Genomic DNA, 15,621 nt, shown 5'->3' with positions numbered 1-15,621 from the left:
CAGCCACTAGCCACGTGTGGCTAACGAACAACTAAAACGTGGCCGCTCTGACTGAGGCACTCAGTGTTTAAAAATGTATTTAGTTTTCACCAAGTTAAATGGAAGTGGGAAGAGCCATGCGTGGTGAGTGGCTAGGACACTGGACAGCACACAGGCCGAGCCAAGATGCCTGCTCTTCCCTCTTTTTTGTTTGGGGACCTCCAGGAAGCCAACGTCCGGTCTCCCCTCCTGGGAGGGCCCGCAGACAGGGAGGCCTGCTTTCCCTGCCTGGACCCTTCCAAGCCCCACTTTCCTGGTGCCGACTGAGCCTTTGGGAGGCAGGGCACGGCTCAGTCCTGGTGTCCGCCCACTTCTGCCACCTTCTGGCCCCATCTCTCCTCGGTGGCCCTCACTCTTGGGCTCCCCGGAGGGCCCTGGCGCCCGGGATTGCTGCCAGGAGGCCCTCGGGGCTCGGGTCTGCCTCCCGATGCTCTCCGTAACCATCGAGGGTCACCTGATAATCGCTCACCAGTCACGAGCCTGGTCCCCCTGTGAGCTGGGCCCAGGGGCCCACTGCTGATTTTATGAACCCGGAATTATTTGGAAATTATGGTTTAATTACCACAGGCCGATCTGCCCGAGCAGCTTTACTGCTCTGGTGTGGCTGCAGGATGGCCTGGGGGGTAAGTGGACCAGACCCCCTCGGGGCTGACGCTAGGAGAACCTCGCTGGGGGATACAGTAGGGGCACCGGAAGGGACGGTGTGGGCCTCTGCACCGGCTCTGTTGCGGAGAGGAAGGCTGAGGGGACAAGGCTAAGAGCACCAGCGTGGGTCACGTAAGTACTGATGTTCAAATCCTGGCTGAGTCCTTGGATAAGTCCCTTCCCTCTGAGGCTCATCTTCTCCCGTAATGGGAGGGTCAGGATGGTGTCCTTTCTGTGGGCTGAGGGTCTGCCTGTCTGCACATGATGGAGGCTGTGACACGTGCAGCATTGGGGGCCAAGGTGGGGGGGCCCATGGACGGTTGGTGGGGGGGGGCACCTTCAAGTCTCCCTGTGCCCTGCCCTGCACCCCACACCCTGGAAAAGCCAGCCAAGGAGAGCAAGGGTCCCCCAGAGAAAAAAGGACAGCCATGAAATGGGACTTACGGTGGCTTTTGGGGTCACTTAGAGTTTTCTTATCTGTCGAGGGAAATAAAGGGAAAGACAATGACATAGATGGCAAAGAAAGGATGGTGAATGTGACAGGAAACGCGCAGATGAGGTGATGCACGTGGCGAGTGGGCAGAGGCCCCAGGGGCTGCTCCACCGAGGCCAGCGCTGGAGGCCTGGGGCCGGCGGCGGGGCGGGGCGGAGCGGGGCGGGGCGGGGTGGGAGGGGCCTCATCCGGCTAGAGCTCCCGCCCCCGGGCCCCGCCTTCGCAAGGACTCACTCTGTACGCACAGCCCGTCGGTGCAGTTCTTGGAGTCGAGCAGGGTCCCGCTGCAGTCTCGGCCTCCGTTCTGGGGCGGGGGCGCCATGCACTCGCGGCTGCGCCAGTGGGCACACTCAGTGCTGCAGGCTGACCACTTGCTCCACTCCGTCCACGCTCCGTCCACTGCAGGAGCACAGCACACGGCACGTGGGGCACATGCGCGCACAGGTATGCGTACAGAGCACAGCGGTGCACGCGCACGCGCGCGTGCACACACACACTACTGCAGGAGGGGAGCCCAGGGCACACAGCGGTGCGCGCGCGCGCGCGCACACACACACACACACACACACACACACACACACACACACTCCAGCAGGACGGGAGCCCAGGACACAGAAGCCACACGAAGAGATGTATCCACCCATAGCCACATGGCCCCTTGCCAGCGCAGTCAGGGGCACCGTGCGGGCAGAGAGGACACAGACAGGAGGCCACTCACACAGACACAGCCCGGTGCACCCGCGAAGACACAAACCCAAGGGAAATATACCACATGGTTCACGCAAACGTGGAAGGGGCGGGACAAAACCAGGCGCGCACAGACGCACAGACGGGGACGCGCAGACTGAGACAAAGGTGAGGGGAGAGAGGACCTTTGCAGGATTAGGGGCGGCAGCCAAAGTCTCGGGCAGGAGGACAGGCTCTCTGACCCCGGGCAGCGCTGGGACCCTACGGCCCGGAGGGTGGAAGAGCTCCCCCACCCCGGCAGACTGCAGCTCAGAGCCTCTCTCCCAGTCCCTCTAGCAGCCGGGCGCGGAACGAGAGGGCACAGGCCACAGCATCGTGTCCAGCCTGCTCGGCCAGCTGTGGGCCCCAGAACAAGCACCACCATGGGGAGAGAGCGGCTGTCCTGACCGCAGCAGACGCCACGCACAGAAGGCAGGGCTGGGGACCGGGGCGCGCTGGGTGTGGGCAGGACGCCCGCCGGCCCGGGGCCTCACCTGGGCACACGGTGGTGCAGGCGGTCTTTTGGAAGGCCTGGCCCTCGCAGAAGGCGCCTCCGTTGAGCGGGGCCGGGTTGGTGCAGGTCCGTGTACGTTTCTGCCAGCCACGGCCGCAGCGGTTGGAGCAGGGCGACCACTCTGCCCAGCTGGACCAGCCACCGTTCACTGCAAGGGCAGCACGTGTCAGCTGGTCAGCCTGGCTCTGCGGCCCATGGGTCCCCTAGACCCCATCTCCAGTCCTGACAAGGCCCTTCTGCTGAGGCCTTTCCTAACTGGACCCCACCTGCTGCGGCACTGGGGGCTCAGTTTCCAGCAGACAAATCTGGCCGCGACCGTCAACACTAGAGGGGACTGGGGGGGTGGGTCACTGTCTGTTCCCAGCCCCATTGTGCGATGGCAAGCAAAGGTCCAGGGAGGGCTGACGCTTAGCCAGGGTCACCTGGTAACGGGCGACCTGTGCCTGAAACCCGATGCAGGGTTCTTTCTACCATACTCGGGGCATCTCAGCTATAGCTCTGCCCCTCCCAGCGGAGGGAACAGCAAGGAACATCCTACAGGCCTGCGCAGTGGTTCCGCACTCTGCTGGGTCACCAGGCTTGGGAGTGAGGATGCTGACGGGGCCCTGTTCTAGCCCCACCCCCACGAGTGCCTGACCTGACCACTAGCTGCTGTGTGATCTTGGGGAAGGCACCTCCCCTCTCCGGGCCGCATCCTCCCACGTGTCCACCAGGGTCCTGCCGACCTCCAGTGTAGGGTGGGGTGAGGTGGGCATATGGCCCAAGCTGCCCCCCCCACCCCCAGGACCCGTACCGAAGACAATGACCGTGGCAGTGGTGCTGCGACGCTTGGCCACGATGTTCTTGGCCACACAGGTGTAGTTGGCCGTATCTGCCAGGCGGGCCTGGCGGATGATGAGGTTGTGGTCGATGGTGAGCAGGAAGTTGGTGTCCTGGGTGGGGTCGATGATGTCCTCATTCTTGAGCCATTCTACCTACAGGGATGGGGGTGGGGGGCATGAGGGCCCGCTACCTGCTTACCTGCATCGCGGGGAGTGGGCCCTCTCTGGAGGGGAAGGGAGGCCCGGCCATAAACAGGACCGCAGTTCTATCCGTGTCTACCCGCGGTGGTGACAGAGTGAGGCTGGACCTCCACGGGCCGGGCCCTGTGGCGAACACTGCAGCACACGGTGGTTGTGACGAGCACCCCACCAGCTAGATGGCCCTGGGAAGGGGCTTAACGCCAGCCTCAATTTCATCATTCGTAAGGCAGAATTTATTAGCACCCACCGCATAGGGCTGATGCAAGGATTAAACAAGTTAGTGTGCAAAGTGTGGAGGACGGTACTTGACTCCCTGGACGTGCAACACAAGTGTTAGCCCTTCGCCGTTAGGGCAGAGGCCACGTGCTCGGACACATGCACGGTGAGGCCCTTTGGCATCCACAAAGCTGGGGCTTCGGCTTCTGGGCGGGGGAGGAAGATACAGCCACAGGCACCTCCGTTGCAAGAGACTCAGCCTGGGGCCTGCTCAAGTAGCCCGTGGGGATCTGGCCCCAGCTCTGCCCCATCCCGAGGGGTTTTGCCTGTGGAGGGCCGAGCTGGGGTCTAGCACACGCCGAGTTCTGCAGAGGCCGTAGTTCTCTGTGGGAGGCTGAGGCATCACGGTCTCTGCCATGCCAAGTATTCTCCTAGTCCCCGCTCACCTCAGCCACAGGCACACCCTCTGGTGGGCGGCACTGTAGGAGAACCTCCTGGTCCAGGGGCACCTCCTTGCCCAGAGGCTCCTGATCGAAGTTCTTGCGCAGGTCTGGAAGAAGGAGTGGAAGAAGGAAGTGGGGTCACCAGGCACAATTGGGCGGAACAGAAGCCTCACGCGTCCCACTCTAGCCACTAGGGGGCAGTGCACGCCAAGGAAACTGGGCTCTGCCTGGGCATCTCCTCCAAAGTGGGGGCCTCACCAGGTGGGGTTGGGGGAACAGGTCTCCCTCCCTGACGCTGGGATCCTAAGCACATAACAACCCAGGCTGGTGAGGAAGCTGGCAGCTCCCTTATACAGACGTAGCTACAAAAGGCTGTTAGAAATCCTGAGGCCAGAGGTGGCTTAAGTTCTGGGTCCAGGAGGCCTCTTCTGAGCTGGCATCCGTGTGCCCTCATGTCTCTGCAGCGGGCAAGGGATGCCCCCACAGCTGTGGAGTTTCCTCTCCAGGGGGCGTGGGCAGGGGGAAGGGGCCCAGGGGAGCGGGGTGGGGGTGTCAGGACGGCCTACATGCGATGCGGACGTAGGCCCGGCGACTCTTGGTGGTGCCCGCGGAGCTCCAGGCCACGCACTGGCACCAGTAATCCTCCAGCCCGAACAGCTCCTCCACCTGCTGCCGCGACACCTCGATCTGTACCTCTCGTACCCGCAGGCCTGAGAGGAGGAGACAGATGGCATCAGGGGGCGGGTCTGAGGACAGGAAGCACGGGACGTGGCACCAGGACCTCTGTCTCTGCCAAGCGCTTCCATTTCCATCTATTTTCTCGTCTCTTCCGACTCCACCCTGGCCCCAGCCACCACTGCCACTCCCCTGGAGACTGCAAGGGCTAACACGAGCCCTCTGCCCCGTCCAGTCCGCTTCCTGCCCCGCAGCTGGCGTGCGCTCCTCACAGCGCACAATGCCACGCGTCCCCTGGCTGTGCCTCCAGTCCTCACGACGTGAAGACCCAGATCCCCCACGTGGCCTTCTGGCCCTGCACAGTCTATCCACTACAGCCTCACCAGGCATCTTCCAGTTCCTCATGGTCTCCCCTGCCACAGGGCCTTTGCACACCCAGTCTCCTGCCTGGAACCCTCTTCCGTCGCCTCTGTGCCCAGTGGACTCCCGGTCGCCATCAGCTCTGGGCTGGGCCTCACTTCCTGAGGGAACGCCTCTCTGACCCTGGCCCATCTCCACCCACTCTCAAAGCACCATACTGGACACTGGGCTGTGTAGTTATCAACCCCCGCCCAGCCTGACTTCCCCACGCCCCTGACCGCTATCCGGAACTGTATTATCTACTGATACTTTGTTTGTTAAATATTTCCCGCGGGAGAATAAAGCCCTGCTCACTGCTGTGACCCAGGACCTGGCCCAGGAAAGGTGCTCCAGAAATACGTGAAGAAAGCAGGTGGCCTGTCTCTGGTTAGGAGCTGGAGCTGGGGGGAGGCCCCTCTTCCTAGGACCTCTCAACAGCTCCCAACCAGGGCCTGGGGGCTTCCCTGCATAACAGCATCCACCAGCCTACCCAGAGAGGGGTCACACACTCTCCTGCCAACCCTTGATAAAAGCCCCTTGTGCTCAGGGAACGAGTGAACCCTCTAGATGACGATGCCCACCCAAAGCTCTTCCCCAAAGCTTGTGGGAGGACTGTGAGGCCCCCTCCTCCAGGAAGCCCTTCCTGACTGTCCCCGTCTCAGAATTCCTAAAGCTGTTCCTCCCTGCCACGTGTCCCAGCTCACCCTCTCATGCCCGCACATGGGCTCTGATGAGCCTGTCGAAGGCAGGATTGTCAGCTGTCCACTCTGTGGTACTATGGCATGATGGTCAAGTGTACGGTTGGGTGGCTGGGCAGGTTTGAGTCCTGGCCCCACCCTCACTCCCCAGCTGTGTGACCTTCACTAAATTACTCAGCCTCTCTGAGCTTCTGTTCCCTCATCATAGTAAAACACTCGGGGTAAACTCTAGAGTGATCATGGCAATCACTCTGCCATAGCACCCAGCCAAGGCCGAACACAAATCTACTCTGGAAGGTCATTTGGGTCTCATCCAGCCCCTTCCTTCCACATATGAAGAAACTGAGGCTCAGAGAGGGTCAGTGGCAGGCCCAAAGTCCCACCTCGAGGTACCGGCAGAGCTGAGATCAGCTATCTGGTATCTTGCCCTGGTTAAAGCTCTGTCTCCAGATGCATGACCTCTTTGGACCTTTCCAGTGAATTCATTGCCTTAACTCTCCCGCACCATGGGGTAGGATGCCCTTTGCCCGAGGAGCCCAGACAGTGAGGGAAACCCCCTCCTGACGGCCAGGGATCTAAATGCGAGGGGGCTGGGGTTCTGCCCCTGGGGAGCACCAGGAGGGCAGAGGCTGCTTCAGAGGGATGACGCTGGCTGCTCACAGGGGCTGCCTGGAGTCCTGGCCTTTGACCAATCCTGCACAGCCCAGGGCGGCACAGAGGGGGCCCCCGCCCCTTATTCACTAGGCTGTGAAACTGACAGGGGGGTCCCTCTCAAGGGCGTCATCCATCCAGAAGCACCCAACCGCTGGACAGAGAAATCATCACCCAGAAGGAGGACAGGGACCTACAGTCTCTCTGACTTGGTCCCCAGCACCAGGTGCCCCCGCCCCCATGCCCACCTCCTCCAGCATGGTGGTTAAGGGGCAGGTGGGACCTGGGCCAGGACACCCAGGACTGGGCTCTTGTCCCGACCTGGCACGAGCTGGTAGGGTGGGCTCGTCCTGCCTCTTCTGGCCCACGGCTATCATCCCCTGTCTTTCCAGAGCCACAGAGAGGGCCAGGGTGGGGAGCAGGAGGATGAAACCAGCCATACTGCTGCCAAGGGAGTGCCCACAGGACCACAGTCTATTCTTTGCAGCTAATGGGGACAAGAGTGCCCCAATTTCTCGGGCTGGCATGGCTCGTGAGCCCGGTACCAGGGGAGTAGATGCCATGCTGTTACTATTACTACTAATTGCAAGGTTTCTGAGAGGCCCCAGGGGGGTACACCATCCCTCTGCTCTGCCTGGACCCCCACAAGTGACCTCTGATACAGGCCGGAGGGGCTCAGGGGGACAGAGAAAGAAGGACAGGCTTCAAGAGGAAAGAGGCCAAGAAAAAGCCAGAAAGAGGACGGAGGAAATGGGGGTTTACTGAGCGCCTGGCACTTTACGCCACCTTGTTCCACACCCACCGGGACCTTCCGTTAACATCCCAGTTTACAACGAGAGGACCTGGGGCTCAGAGAGGGTGGGTGACTTTCCCAGAGCCACACAGAACAGGGAACAGGGGCAGCTGGGGTATGTTCCTTTTTTTTCTCTTTTCAACATTCCTTTTTTTTATTTTTAGATTTTGGGTGAGCCTGACACTCTAAATCTATTTTTTTAAATGCTTTCAGAATTTTGGTAAAATATACATAACCCAAAACTTAACCGTTTTAACATATACGGTTTGGGGTGGCATTAAGTACATTCTGGGGTATGGTTTTAAGCCTGGGTGGTTCTGAAATTTGTGAGCTTGTTCCAGGAAAAAAGAAGTCGGAAGGAGGCAGAAAGGAGAGAGAGTATGTGGTGGCGGGGGGGGGGGGGGGCGGGGGGTGGTGGCAGACAGACAGACATAAGGGAAAAAAGATGGACACAGAGAGACAGGGGTGAGAAGGGGGAGAGGCAGGAGAGACAGAAGGAGAGGAGAGACGGCTAAGAAAGGAGAAGGACGAGGGAAGGGGTGAAAGCCTCAAAACCAAAGCTGAGGCAGGCTGTGGGGCGAAGGACCCCCAGAGCCCGGGCTTGGCTGGGCCTGCCCGACACTGGCCACCTGCAGGTAACCAGCAGCGGACGGCCCCCTCCCTGGCCCGAACCCCGGATAGGCTCTCCACCCCAGAGGGTCCTGTACTGTAAACGGGGGCCTGGGGACGGATAAGCAACCACCTGGCCTCGGGGGCCCCACCGGGGGTGCCCCGGAGACCCCAAGTTCACCTCACCCTGGGGATCTGGGCTACATCCTATAGCACACCCTCCGTGGTTATTTACGTGATATTACCAACCTCTTGTTTAAACTAAAAACAACTGATGTCTTTGAAGGAAATGCAACATTCTTATGAAAAGAAACAGAATCATTTCCCACAGACACTGAGGCCCTCCCGCACTCACGATGGTCTAGGATTCTAGCTGCGTGCCGGTGGGGGGCTGGGGGGGTGCTCTTTGTTAAACGGGGAGCACAGCAGGTGCTGGGGTGTGCGTGCGTGTGTGTAAGAGCTCTAGCCCCCCACCCCCACCCCCGCCCCCAGACTGCTCCGTGATGTAAGCCAGAGACAGAGAGAAACCAGAAAAAGAGTGAGCACTCAGCAAGGATTCGGTGCACTTTCATTTGGTAACCCAGAGTCAGACTGGGACAACCCTTGGGGAAATACTGATCAAGGGTGAATCCCAGAGGGGAAACTGAGGCGGCGGATGGGGGCGGCGGGGGGGAAGCCACGGCCATGTGAAGTTTCACAGGGAGCCCAGGGTGGAACCCCTGGGCCCAGGTGTGCTGGGGGTGACCGGACGAGGGGGGGCAGGCTCACCCGTGGCCTCATCCAGCCCCTCCTGCGTGACGTGGTCATTCTGGCTGACCCACTCGCCGTTACACTTGAAGTAGATCTGCGTGGCGGGGAAGGCGCGGCAGCGCAGCTCCACGGGCTTGTTCTTCACGATGTAGGCATCCTGTGGCTCCTGCAGGAAGTGGGGCAGGGGCTCAGCCGGCGCCGAGGGGAAGGAGTCGGGGAGCACCTCGCTGCCGGAATCAGTGCCTGTGGAGGGAAGGCGGGCTTCGTGAGGCTGCAGGCTCGGAGGAGGGGTGGGCAGCTGGAGACCAGCTGGGGTGACCTCCCGGGGGGGCCTCAGTTTCCCCATCCCACCCAGCTTTTAAGAGCCTGTGCTTTGGACACACCAGTCCTAGCTCTATGATACTGTGTGATTTGACTTGTTTCCAGGAGGAGCAGTCAGGGTGGCCCGGGATGCTGAAGCGATCCGTCCGGGCGAGGATACCACCCCCCTAGCCCTCCCCAACGTCCCCTGCACTGGACCTCCGGAGCCTCCCTCCAGTGTCCCGCGGCGACGTCACAGCAGGTGAAGGGTGGGAGTGGGTGACTGTGCCTGGAGCACAAACCAGGCCAGCTCTGCCCTGAAGGCACAGCTGCCCTTTGCAGCCAGCCAGGCTGATGGAAGTGGGGAGACAAGCCGGGGTCCACAGAGGCGTGACGAGGGGTGACGTGGGGCGGTCGCGCCGGGCCTGGGCTCCTTGGTGCTTGGCCCGCCCCCTCCTCCAGGAAGCCCAAGGCAGACAGCCGCATAGAAATGGAGCCCCTCTTCCCAGCAGCCTTCACCCAGAGCCTCCCCTCCTCTGGACTGTTGTCTCTGCCACAGCAAAATCCATACCCTCCACCCTAACAACAGACAAGGAAACTTCAGAGCCTGGGAATGCAGATAGGCTGTGCCCGCAGCAATGTCCTCCCCCAAAAGGGGCCAGATGGAAACCCTGGCCCGCCTGCATCCCTGGAAAGAACAGCGCCTCAGGAGGTGAGACAAACAGGAAGGGAGAGGGGCTGGCCACCACCAGTAGTGGGAGGGAGGGAAACCAGGCCAGGCCAGGCTATTGGTTTGCAATCCACTTAGGAAAAATGACTTTCCAACACCAAGTGCCAAATAATCAGGTGGCTGGGACAAGCGGTGGGGGGCTGTCCTCCTCTGCTAAGCTCCAGAGGAAACCATGAATTAAGCTGCAGGGATGTGCATCTGCCCAGCCCCTTAGAGCCAACCGTGGCCCTGTCACTGTCCTAGCTTGATTTGGCGGGGGGGGGGGTGTTCCCAAGAGGCGCAAGTGGTCCCTGGGATCAGGCACTTGTCTTTCAACCCAGGAGGCCACGATGGGACATGCTCAATGCCAAGGCAACCCCCAATGGGCCAAGGGGGCTAAAATGCCCAAGCTAGGCCATCCCTCAGTGGACCAGGTTGTCACTGGCTGCTGGCTCTGGGTCCCAGAGAGTGGGGCAGCTGTGTGTGTGTGTGTGTGTGTGTGTGATCTATGGGAACAAAGGCGAAGCTGGCAAGAAGGTGTGAATCCCGCTCCATCCAGCATGTTCTGTGTGCCCCTAGGACAGAACTCCGACGTCATTACCTCATCTCTGAAGATGGCAGGAGGTAAACACCCTCCTCTGGACTGTTTTGGGGGCCACACGACAAGCATGAGTTCCCAGGAGCGGCCTGGCGCACAGTAGGTTCAAGTCGCAGCGTGAAAATGGCAACGAATGCTCACCTCCCACTAGGTGCTGTATTTTTAGTTAACAATTCTGTAAGGTATTTAATATTAGTCTTCAGTTTGTAGATGGGGAAGCTGAGGCTCAGAGAAGTTAAGCAACTTGCTTGAGGGCACAGAGCCAGCAAGAAGCAGACCCAATAAACAGACCCTGACGTTTGGGGAGCCGCCCAGGGCTCCACACCGCCTTCACTGGAGTAGCTCTGGGACATGGCGGGTGTCCCCACATCTGAGGATCTTAACAGATCCTGACACAGGCCAAGACCCTACAATTCCAAGAGCTCTCTCATTAAAGTGTCAGCAAGGCTGGAACTGCCCTTGTTTCAAAGCTGAAGAAACTGAAGACCATCCAAACGGGGTGATGACGGACGCGAGGCCCCCGCTTAGCAGCTGCCCCGGGAAGAGCACCGAAGCATTCCGGGTCATAAAACAAACTTCCCTCTGCCAGGCAGGGAGGCACCTTCTTGGTAGGTAAACAGGCAGCCCCTAGGTTCTGGGAGCTTGAGCGGTTGATGGCAAGATGAAACAATGCCCAGGGAGCTGGACACTGGCCTCCCAGTGGCCAGAACGCAGGGTGCAGCCAAGAGGTTGTGTGGGCGGCAGAGCCCCATGCCCACCTCCCACTGCCGGCACCCTGCTTCTGTCTCAGGCCCAAGGGGTGAGAGGCAGGTGCAGGCTTGAGACTGAGACACCCCTGGGTCTGAAGTCGCCCTTACTGACCTCAGGCACCCCATCCGTGACATGGGGTACCGGGCCTCCCTCTGGGGGGTGGCGGCCATCAGAGAAGGTGCGTGGGAGCCCGTGGTGCAGGTGCATGCCAGCTCTGCCTTCCAGCCATGCGGCCCCCAGCCCCCAGGTGATGGCTGCCGTGGCTCTCTGCGGCACTGCGGGCTGTATTTACGACTTTGTTTTATCACCCTAATGCGGCTCATTTATAAAGCAGGCGCAGACGCGGCTGAGCAAAGTAAACATTAGACATCCATTAGTGCAGCAGGCCCAAGTCTGGCGGCCCCCGGCCCCGCCCTCCTGCCCCAGCCCTCTTCTCCACCCTTGCACGAAGCTTCATCTCTGGCCTTGGCAGGGCATCCTCATTGATGCGTCTCTGGCATGGCAGTGCAGGGTGGCTCTAGATGTAGCTGCTTCCCCTTTGGGATGCCCCCGCCCCCCAGGCATCCTGGATTCAGATGCCGCCAGGAGACAAGAACCAGGTCTGACCTGAGAGTTCCTCCCCAGGTGGACCACCGGCAGCCTACATGCTTGCCAGGCACGTAGTAGGTGCTCAGTGAAAGCAAATTAAATAAAAGTGGGGGTGGGGGAATGCTGCCAGAGCCTGGGGAACAGCTGAGCTGGGCCCCCGCCCTCATCAGTGGACACTTTTCCTCCACCTTGGCCCTGGCTTGGGTCCTCGCGGCTGAGGGCCACCTGAGCCTGCCGTGTGGGGGCCAGCCTGGAGGGAGAAGAGTAATGGCGTCTCAGGGTTCCCGGATGCTTACCCTGCCCGATGCTGTCACAGGGCACTTCATACGAACTCACGGAGTCCCTGCAACAAGGCTGACAGAGGCCCCTCAACTTCTTTGGTTTTTAGCGTCTTGGTAATTTTTACCCCAAGATTCAAAAGGAATTCCTGATGGTTTATTAAGCAGTTAGCTCTGAACAACTTGCGTGTGTGTGTGTGTGTGTGTGTGTGTCCTAACAAGTTGGTAGCCGTTTGAAAAAATTATACACCTAAACCGAAAGAAACAAATAACATTTGTACTCCATTCCTAAACCGCCACAATGACTTACCAACGGGCGTGTGTGCACCACTCGGGCACTGCACAAGTTCTCAAATCTTGGAATCAGACTGGAGCCTCCACCCTCCTGGACTGTCTCAGAGTACTTCCAAACGCCCAAATCCCACCTTTGCAAAGACGTGAGGCCACGTAAAGGGAAAGAGCGCGATGCGATGTCGAAATCATAAGCTACCTCGAATCAACAGTTGCTGCTCTGTCTTGCAGCTGTTTAGTGGGTCTGTGTTTCCTCGAAGGTTAATAATACCCCGCTGTGCCCCCGGGAATGTGTCGCGGCACCCTGGGGTGCTTCGGCGCACAGTTTGGGAACCACAGCCCCTATGCCCTATTAGGCACGATCATTATGCCCATGCTACAGATGAGAAACGGAGACCAAGCGAGGTGAAGTAAATGGCACAGAGCGACACAGCTAGTCAGTGGCAGAGAGCTAGGGAGCAAATCCGGGCAGCCGGATACCGGAATCTGACTTCTGAACCGTAACTGGCATTTATTTCTACGACGAAAGTGTGGAACTACGTGCCAGGTACTTGCCACCCTTCACCCCATTTACTCCCCACAAACCCCAAGGTGAGGATTATCTTCCCATTTTCCAGACGAAGCCACGGGGCATCACGGGACTTGCCCGAGGTCGCCTCGTCAGTGGGAGGAAGCGCCAGGTCTCTCCGTCACCTGCCTCCCTGGTTTTTCTAATAGAACTCATTTAAAATGCAACCTGCCTTCGCAGCCACATACGCGAGTGGCCCAGCCGTCCCAAGATGAAGGTATGGAAGATGCACAGATGTAACCACACACGCTGCAGAAGAGCAACCCCTGGGGCCAGGGGCTCTGGGCTTGCACCCCAGCTGGGGACTGGCATTGCTCTTGGCCCCCATTTGGCCGGGAAGCTGGTCGAGCCAACCCCTCAAGGCCTACTCTGGTTCGATCACTTTGAGATGGAATCTGTCAGCACGTGACGGTGTCCTACTGGGTAGATTTTTTCTTCATGAAGCCAATTTCCCTGAAGCGGGGTCACCTTTTTGGCCACTGTTATTCCTAGCTCAAAGGCCCGGCACAGACTGTGGTCCTAAAGCACAAGGTGAGGGGAGCCTGGGGGCAGGAGGGAGGGAGGAGGAGGAACTATTTGCTGCTGGACTCTCCCGGCCGTGCCCAGGTTCTCCCGCCCCAGGTCTCAGATCCAGGACCGCCACACCTCCAGGGGGGATCTCTTGTGGGTGCCATTCAAACCCTCACTTCCAATTTCCCCATAGCTGCCTGCATGAGGGCTCCTGTCAGCCTGTCTCACTTGGATGCAGCCTCACAGGAATAGAGGTTACTTCAAGGGCCATCTTGAACAACATCCCCCATCCACTCTATCCAACCTTGACTCACATACCTCCAGGGACGGGGAACTCACCACTGCTTTTCTCAGCCAGGTTCTCCTTTGAACAGACCTAATGGAAAAGTCCTCCTTACTTTCGGCTGAAATCTGCTGTCTGAGGTTCCAACCATTGCTACAAGTTTAACCTCTGAGGTCACGCAAAACAGCGTGCTTCCTCTCCCGCATGACAGCTTCCAGCCTCTGGGGCGTGCAGCTGCCTGCCCTGGCCTTGTCGCCTTGCTTTCAAATATTCACGAGACATGGCTTGACACCCCCTCACCACCAAGCTGGCTTCCTCACGGGCGAGTTCTGTTTTGCTCACAACCCACTTAAAATTCGGGAGGAGAGGTAACCAGGGTGGGGTCTGGCAGCGTCGCTGTCCCCCCCCCCCGCCCCTGAAATGTTCAGGACGGGGTAACCAGGCCCTAGGAGGGGAGTGGAGCTGGCCGAACAGAGCTGTGAGCCTGACAGGAGGACCCAGCCAGGTGCTGAACCCGGGCAGGACTCAGTGTGGAGACATAGGCTCCCACCTGACAGGGAAGAAGTCAAGGCCACAGGCTTAAGAGGTACCAGCACCTAAGCCACTGGAATAAGCAGGAGCCAGGGCCTTGGAGGCGAAGGACGTGGCTTCAGGACAAAAGGGAAGAAACTGTATCTTCCAGAGCTGCCGCTGAGAGGAGCGAGAGGCTAGAACTGTGTGCTCAGATATTCCTGAATGAGAGACCCTCACAGAGGGGCTTCTGCTTCCCTTCCGGGGACCCCAAGAGGAATGGGTTCAAACCCCCACTCTGCCACTGAGACCTTGGGGAGGTTGTTTCACCCCTTGGGGCCTCAGTTTCCCCACCTGTAAGAAAGGGGAGAACAGGCAGAAGCACAGGAAGTCACAATCAGAGGGGCCTGGAGTCTCGCATTCTATCGGCTCAGAGAAGGAAAGCGACTGATCAACATCACACAGCAAATCAGTAGCCAAGCCGGGCCAGAGCGCGGCTTCTGATTCGGGACTGAGGAGGGCAGACAGCACAGCCAGCGCAGGGCTGCGGGGAGACGCGCGGTCTCCGTATGCCCCCTGCCTGGGATGGAAACTCACTACCATCCGTCTCAGCCGGGTCCGCTCTGGTCTGGCCCAGGGCAGAGACCTCAGCATGAGGCTGAGGTGGTATGCGGGGCCTTGACATCCCCACCCACTCTTTTTGTCCCCAGGTGGGTGACAAGGCCAGCCCTGAGCCCCCTAGGCTCAGCACCAAGAGGCGGGCATCTCTAGCTGACCGTGTGTCTCCAGGGCTGGCTGGCGGGAGGCGGTGCCCACACCGGTGGGGCAGGACTGGGAGGAGAGAAGGGGAGCAGGCGGGAGGTGAGGGAGCGAGAAACACCCCACGCTGGGCACATTTATCATCAGCAATCAGTCTTTCTCTAGCCCCTGGACACGGGCTAATTCCCGCCAGACTTGACTTCCCACTGCATGGAAAATCTCTTCCATTCACCGCGAGGCTGATGTGCTCAGTGGGGAGTGGGGAGGGTGGGGGGGACGGAGGCCACTTATTATTATGTTTTAAAAACACATAAACCCCCCATGGAAGGACCCCTCCCTGGACACAAAGCCCTTCTTCCATCTGGCCCTGGCTTCTGGCGGCTGTGGGGTTCAGGCTGGGGCCCCCCTCAGAGGTGGTTACAATGGCCGTTACTGATGACAAATGGGGGCTGGCGGGCTTGGGGGACGCGGAGCTACTTCTAACAAAGGAGGCCCCTTGCGCAGCCCTTTTCCCATACCCTCTGTAGACCTGCCTGTGCCCATGACATCACTTCCTGTGCTGGCCACAGGAAGCGGCCTCACGGAGACGGCCAGCTGTGGCAGGAGCCTGCATCCTGAAGGGGGGTGTCTGGCTGATCCTCAGTGTCTCCCCTGGAAGGGCTCAGGGGCAAGCGAAGGAACTGATGGGAGGCTGGAGACGAGGCCCCAGGGTGGGCTCAGAATCCTGGAATGGAGCCCAGGCCCATTTTATTGGGGGTCCCGCTGCTTACAAAGTTGGGAGGGACACTACAGTTACTGGGCTCA

General features: G+C 59.6%; 1 protein-coding gene across 2 annotated transcripts in view; it reads right to left on the bottom strand.

Annotated features, from left to right (window-relative positions):
* UNC5B (unc-5 netrin receptor B) overlaps positions 1-15,621 on the bottom strand; it is an 80,499-nt gene that overhangs the window by 10,234 nt on the left and 54,644 nt on the right. Inside the window, exons 2-8 of one of the 2 annotated variants that reach the window (XM_042908553.1) lie at positions 8,692-8,916; positions 4,665-4,808; positions 4,102-4,205; positions 3,211-3,391; positions 2,398-2,565; positions 1,412-1,576; positions 1,129-1,161 (exon numbers count right to left, since the gene is read on the bottom strand). In XM_042908553.1, coding sequence (XP_042764487.1) covers positions 1,129-1,161; positions 1,412-1,576; positions 2,398-2,565; positions 3,211-3,391; positions 4,102-4,205; positions 4,665-4,808; positions 8,692-8,916 — 1,020 coding nt within the window. The remainder of the gene's footprint in view (positions 1-1,128; positions 1,162-1,411; positions 1,577-2,397; positions 2,566-3,210; positions 3,392-4,101; positions 4,206-4,664; positions 4,809-8,691; positions 8,917-15,621) is intronic. The other variant, XM_042908554.1, reaches the window with a different exon arrangement.

This window comes from Panthera leo, chromosome D2 (genome assembly GCF_018350215.1).
Source record: "Panthera leo isolate Ple1 chromosome D2, P.leo_Ple1_pat1.1, whole genome shotgun sequence".
Taxonomy (NCBI): domain Eukaryota; kingdom Metazoa; phylum Chordata; class Mammalia; order Carnivora; family Felidae; genus Panthera; species Panthera leo.
The sequence above is the reverse complement of the archived record's forward strand: the minus strand, read 5'-3'. Positions and strand labels throughout refer to the sequence as shown.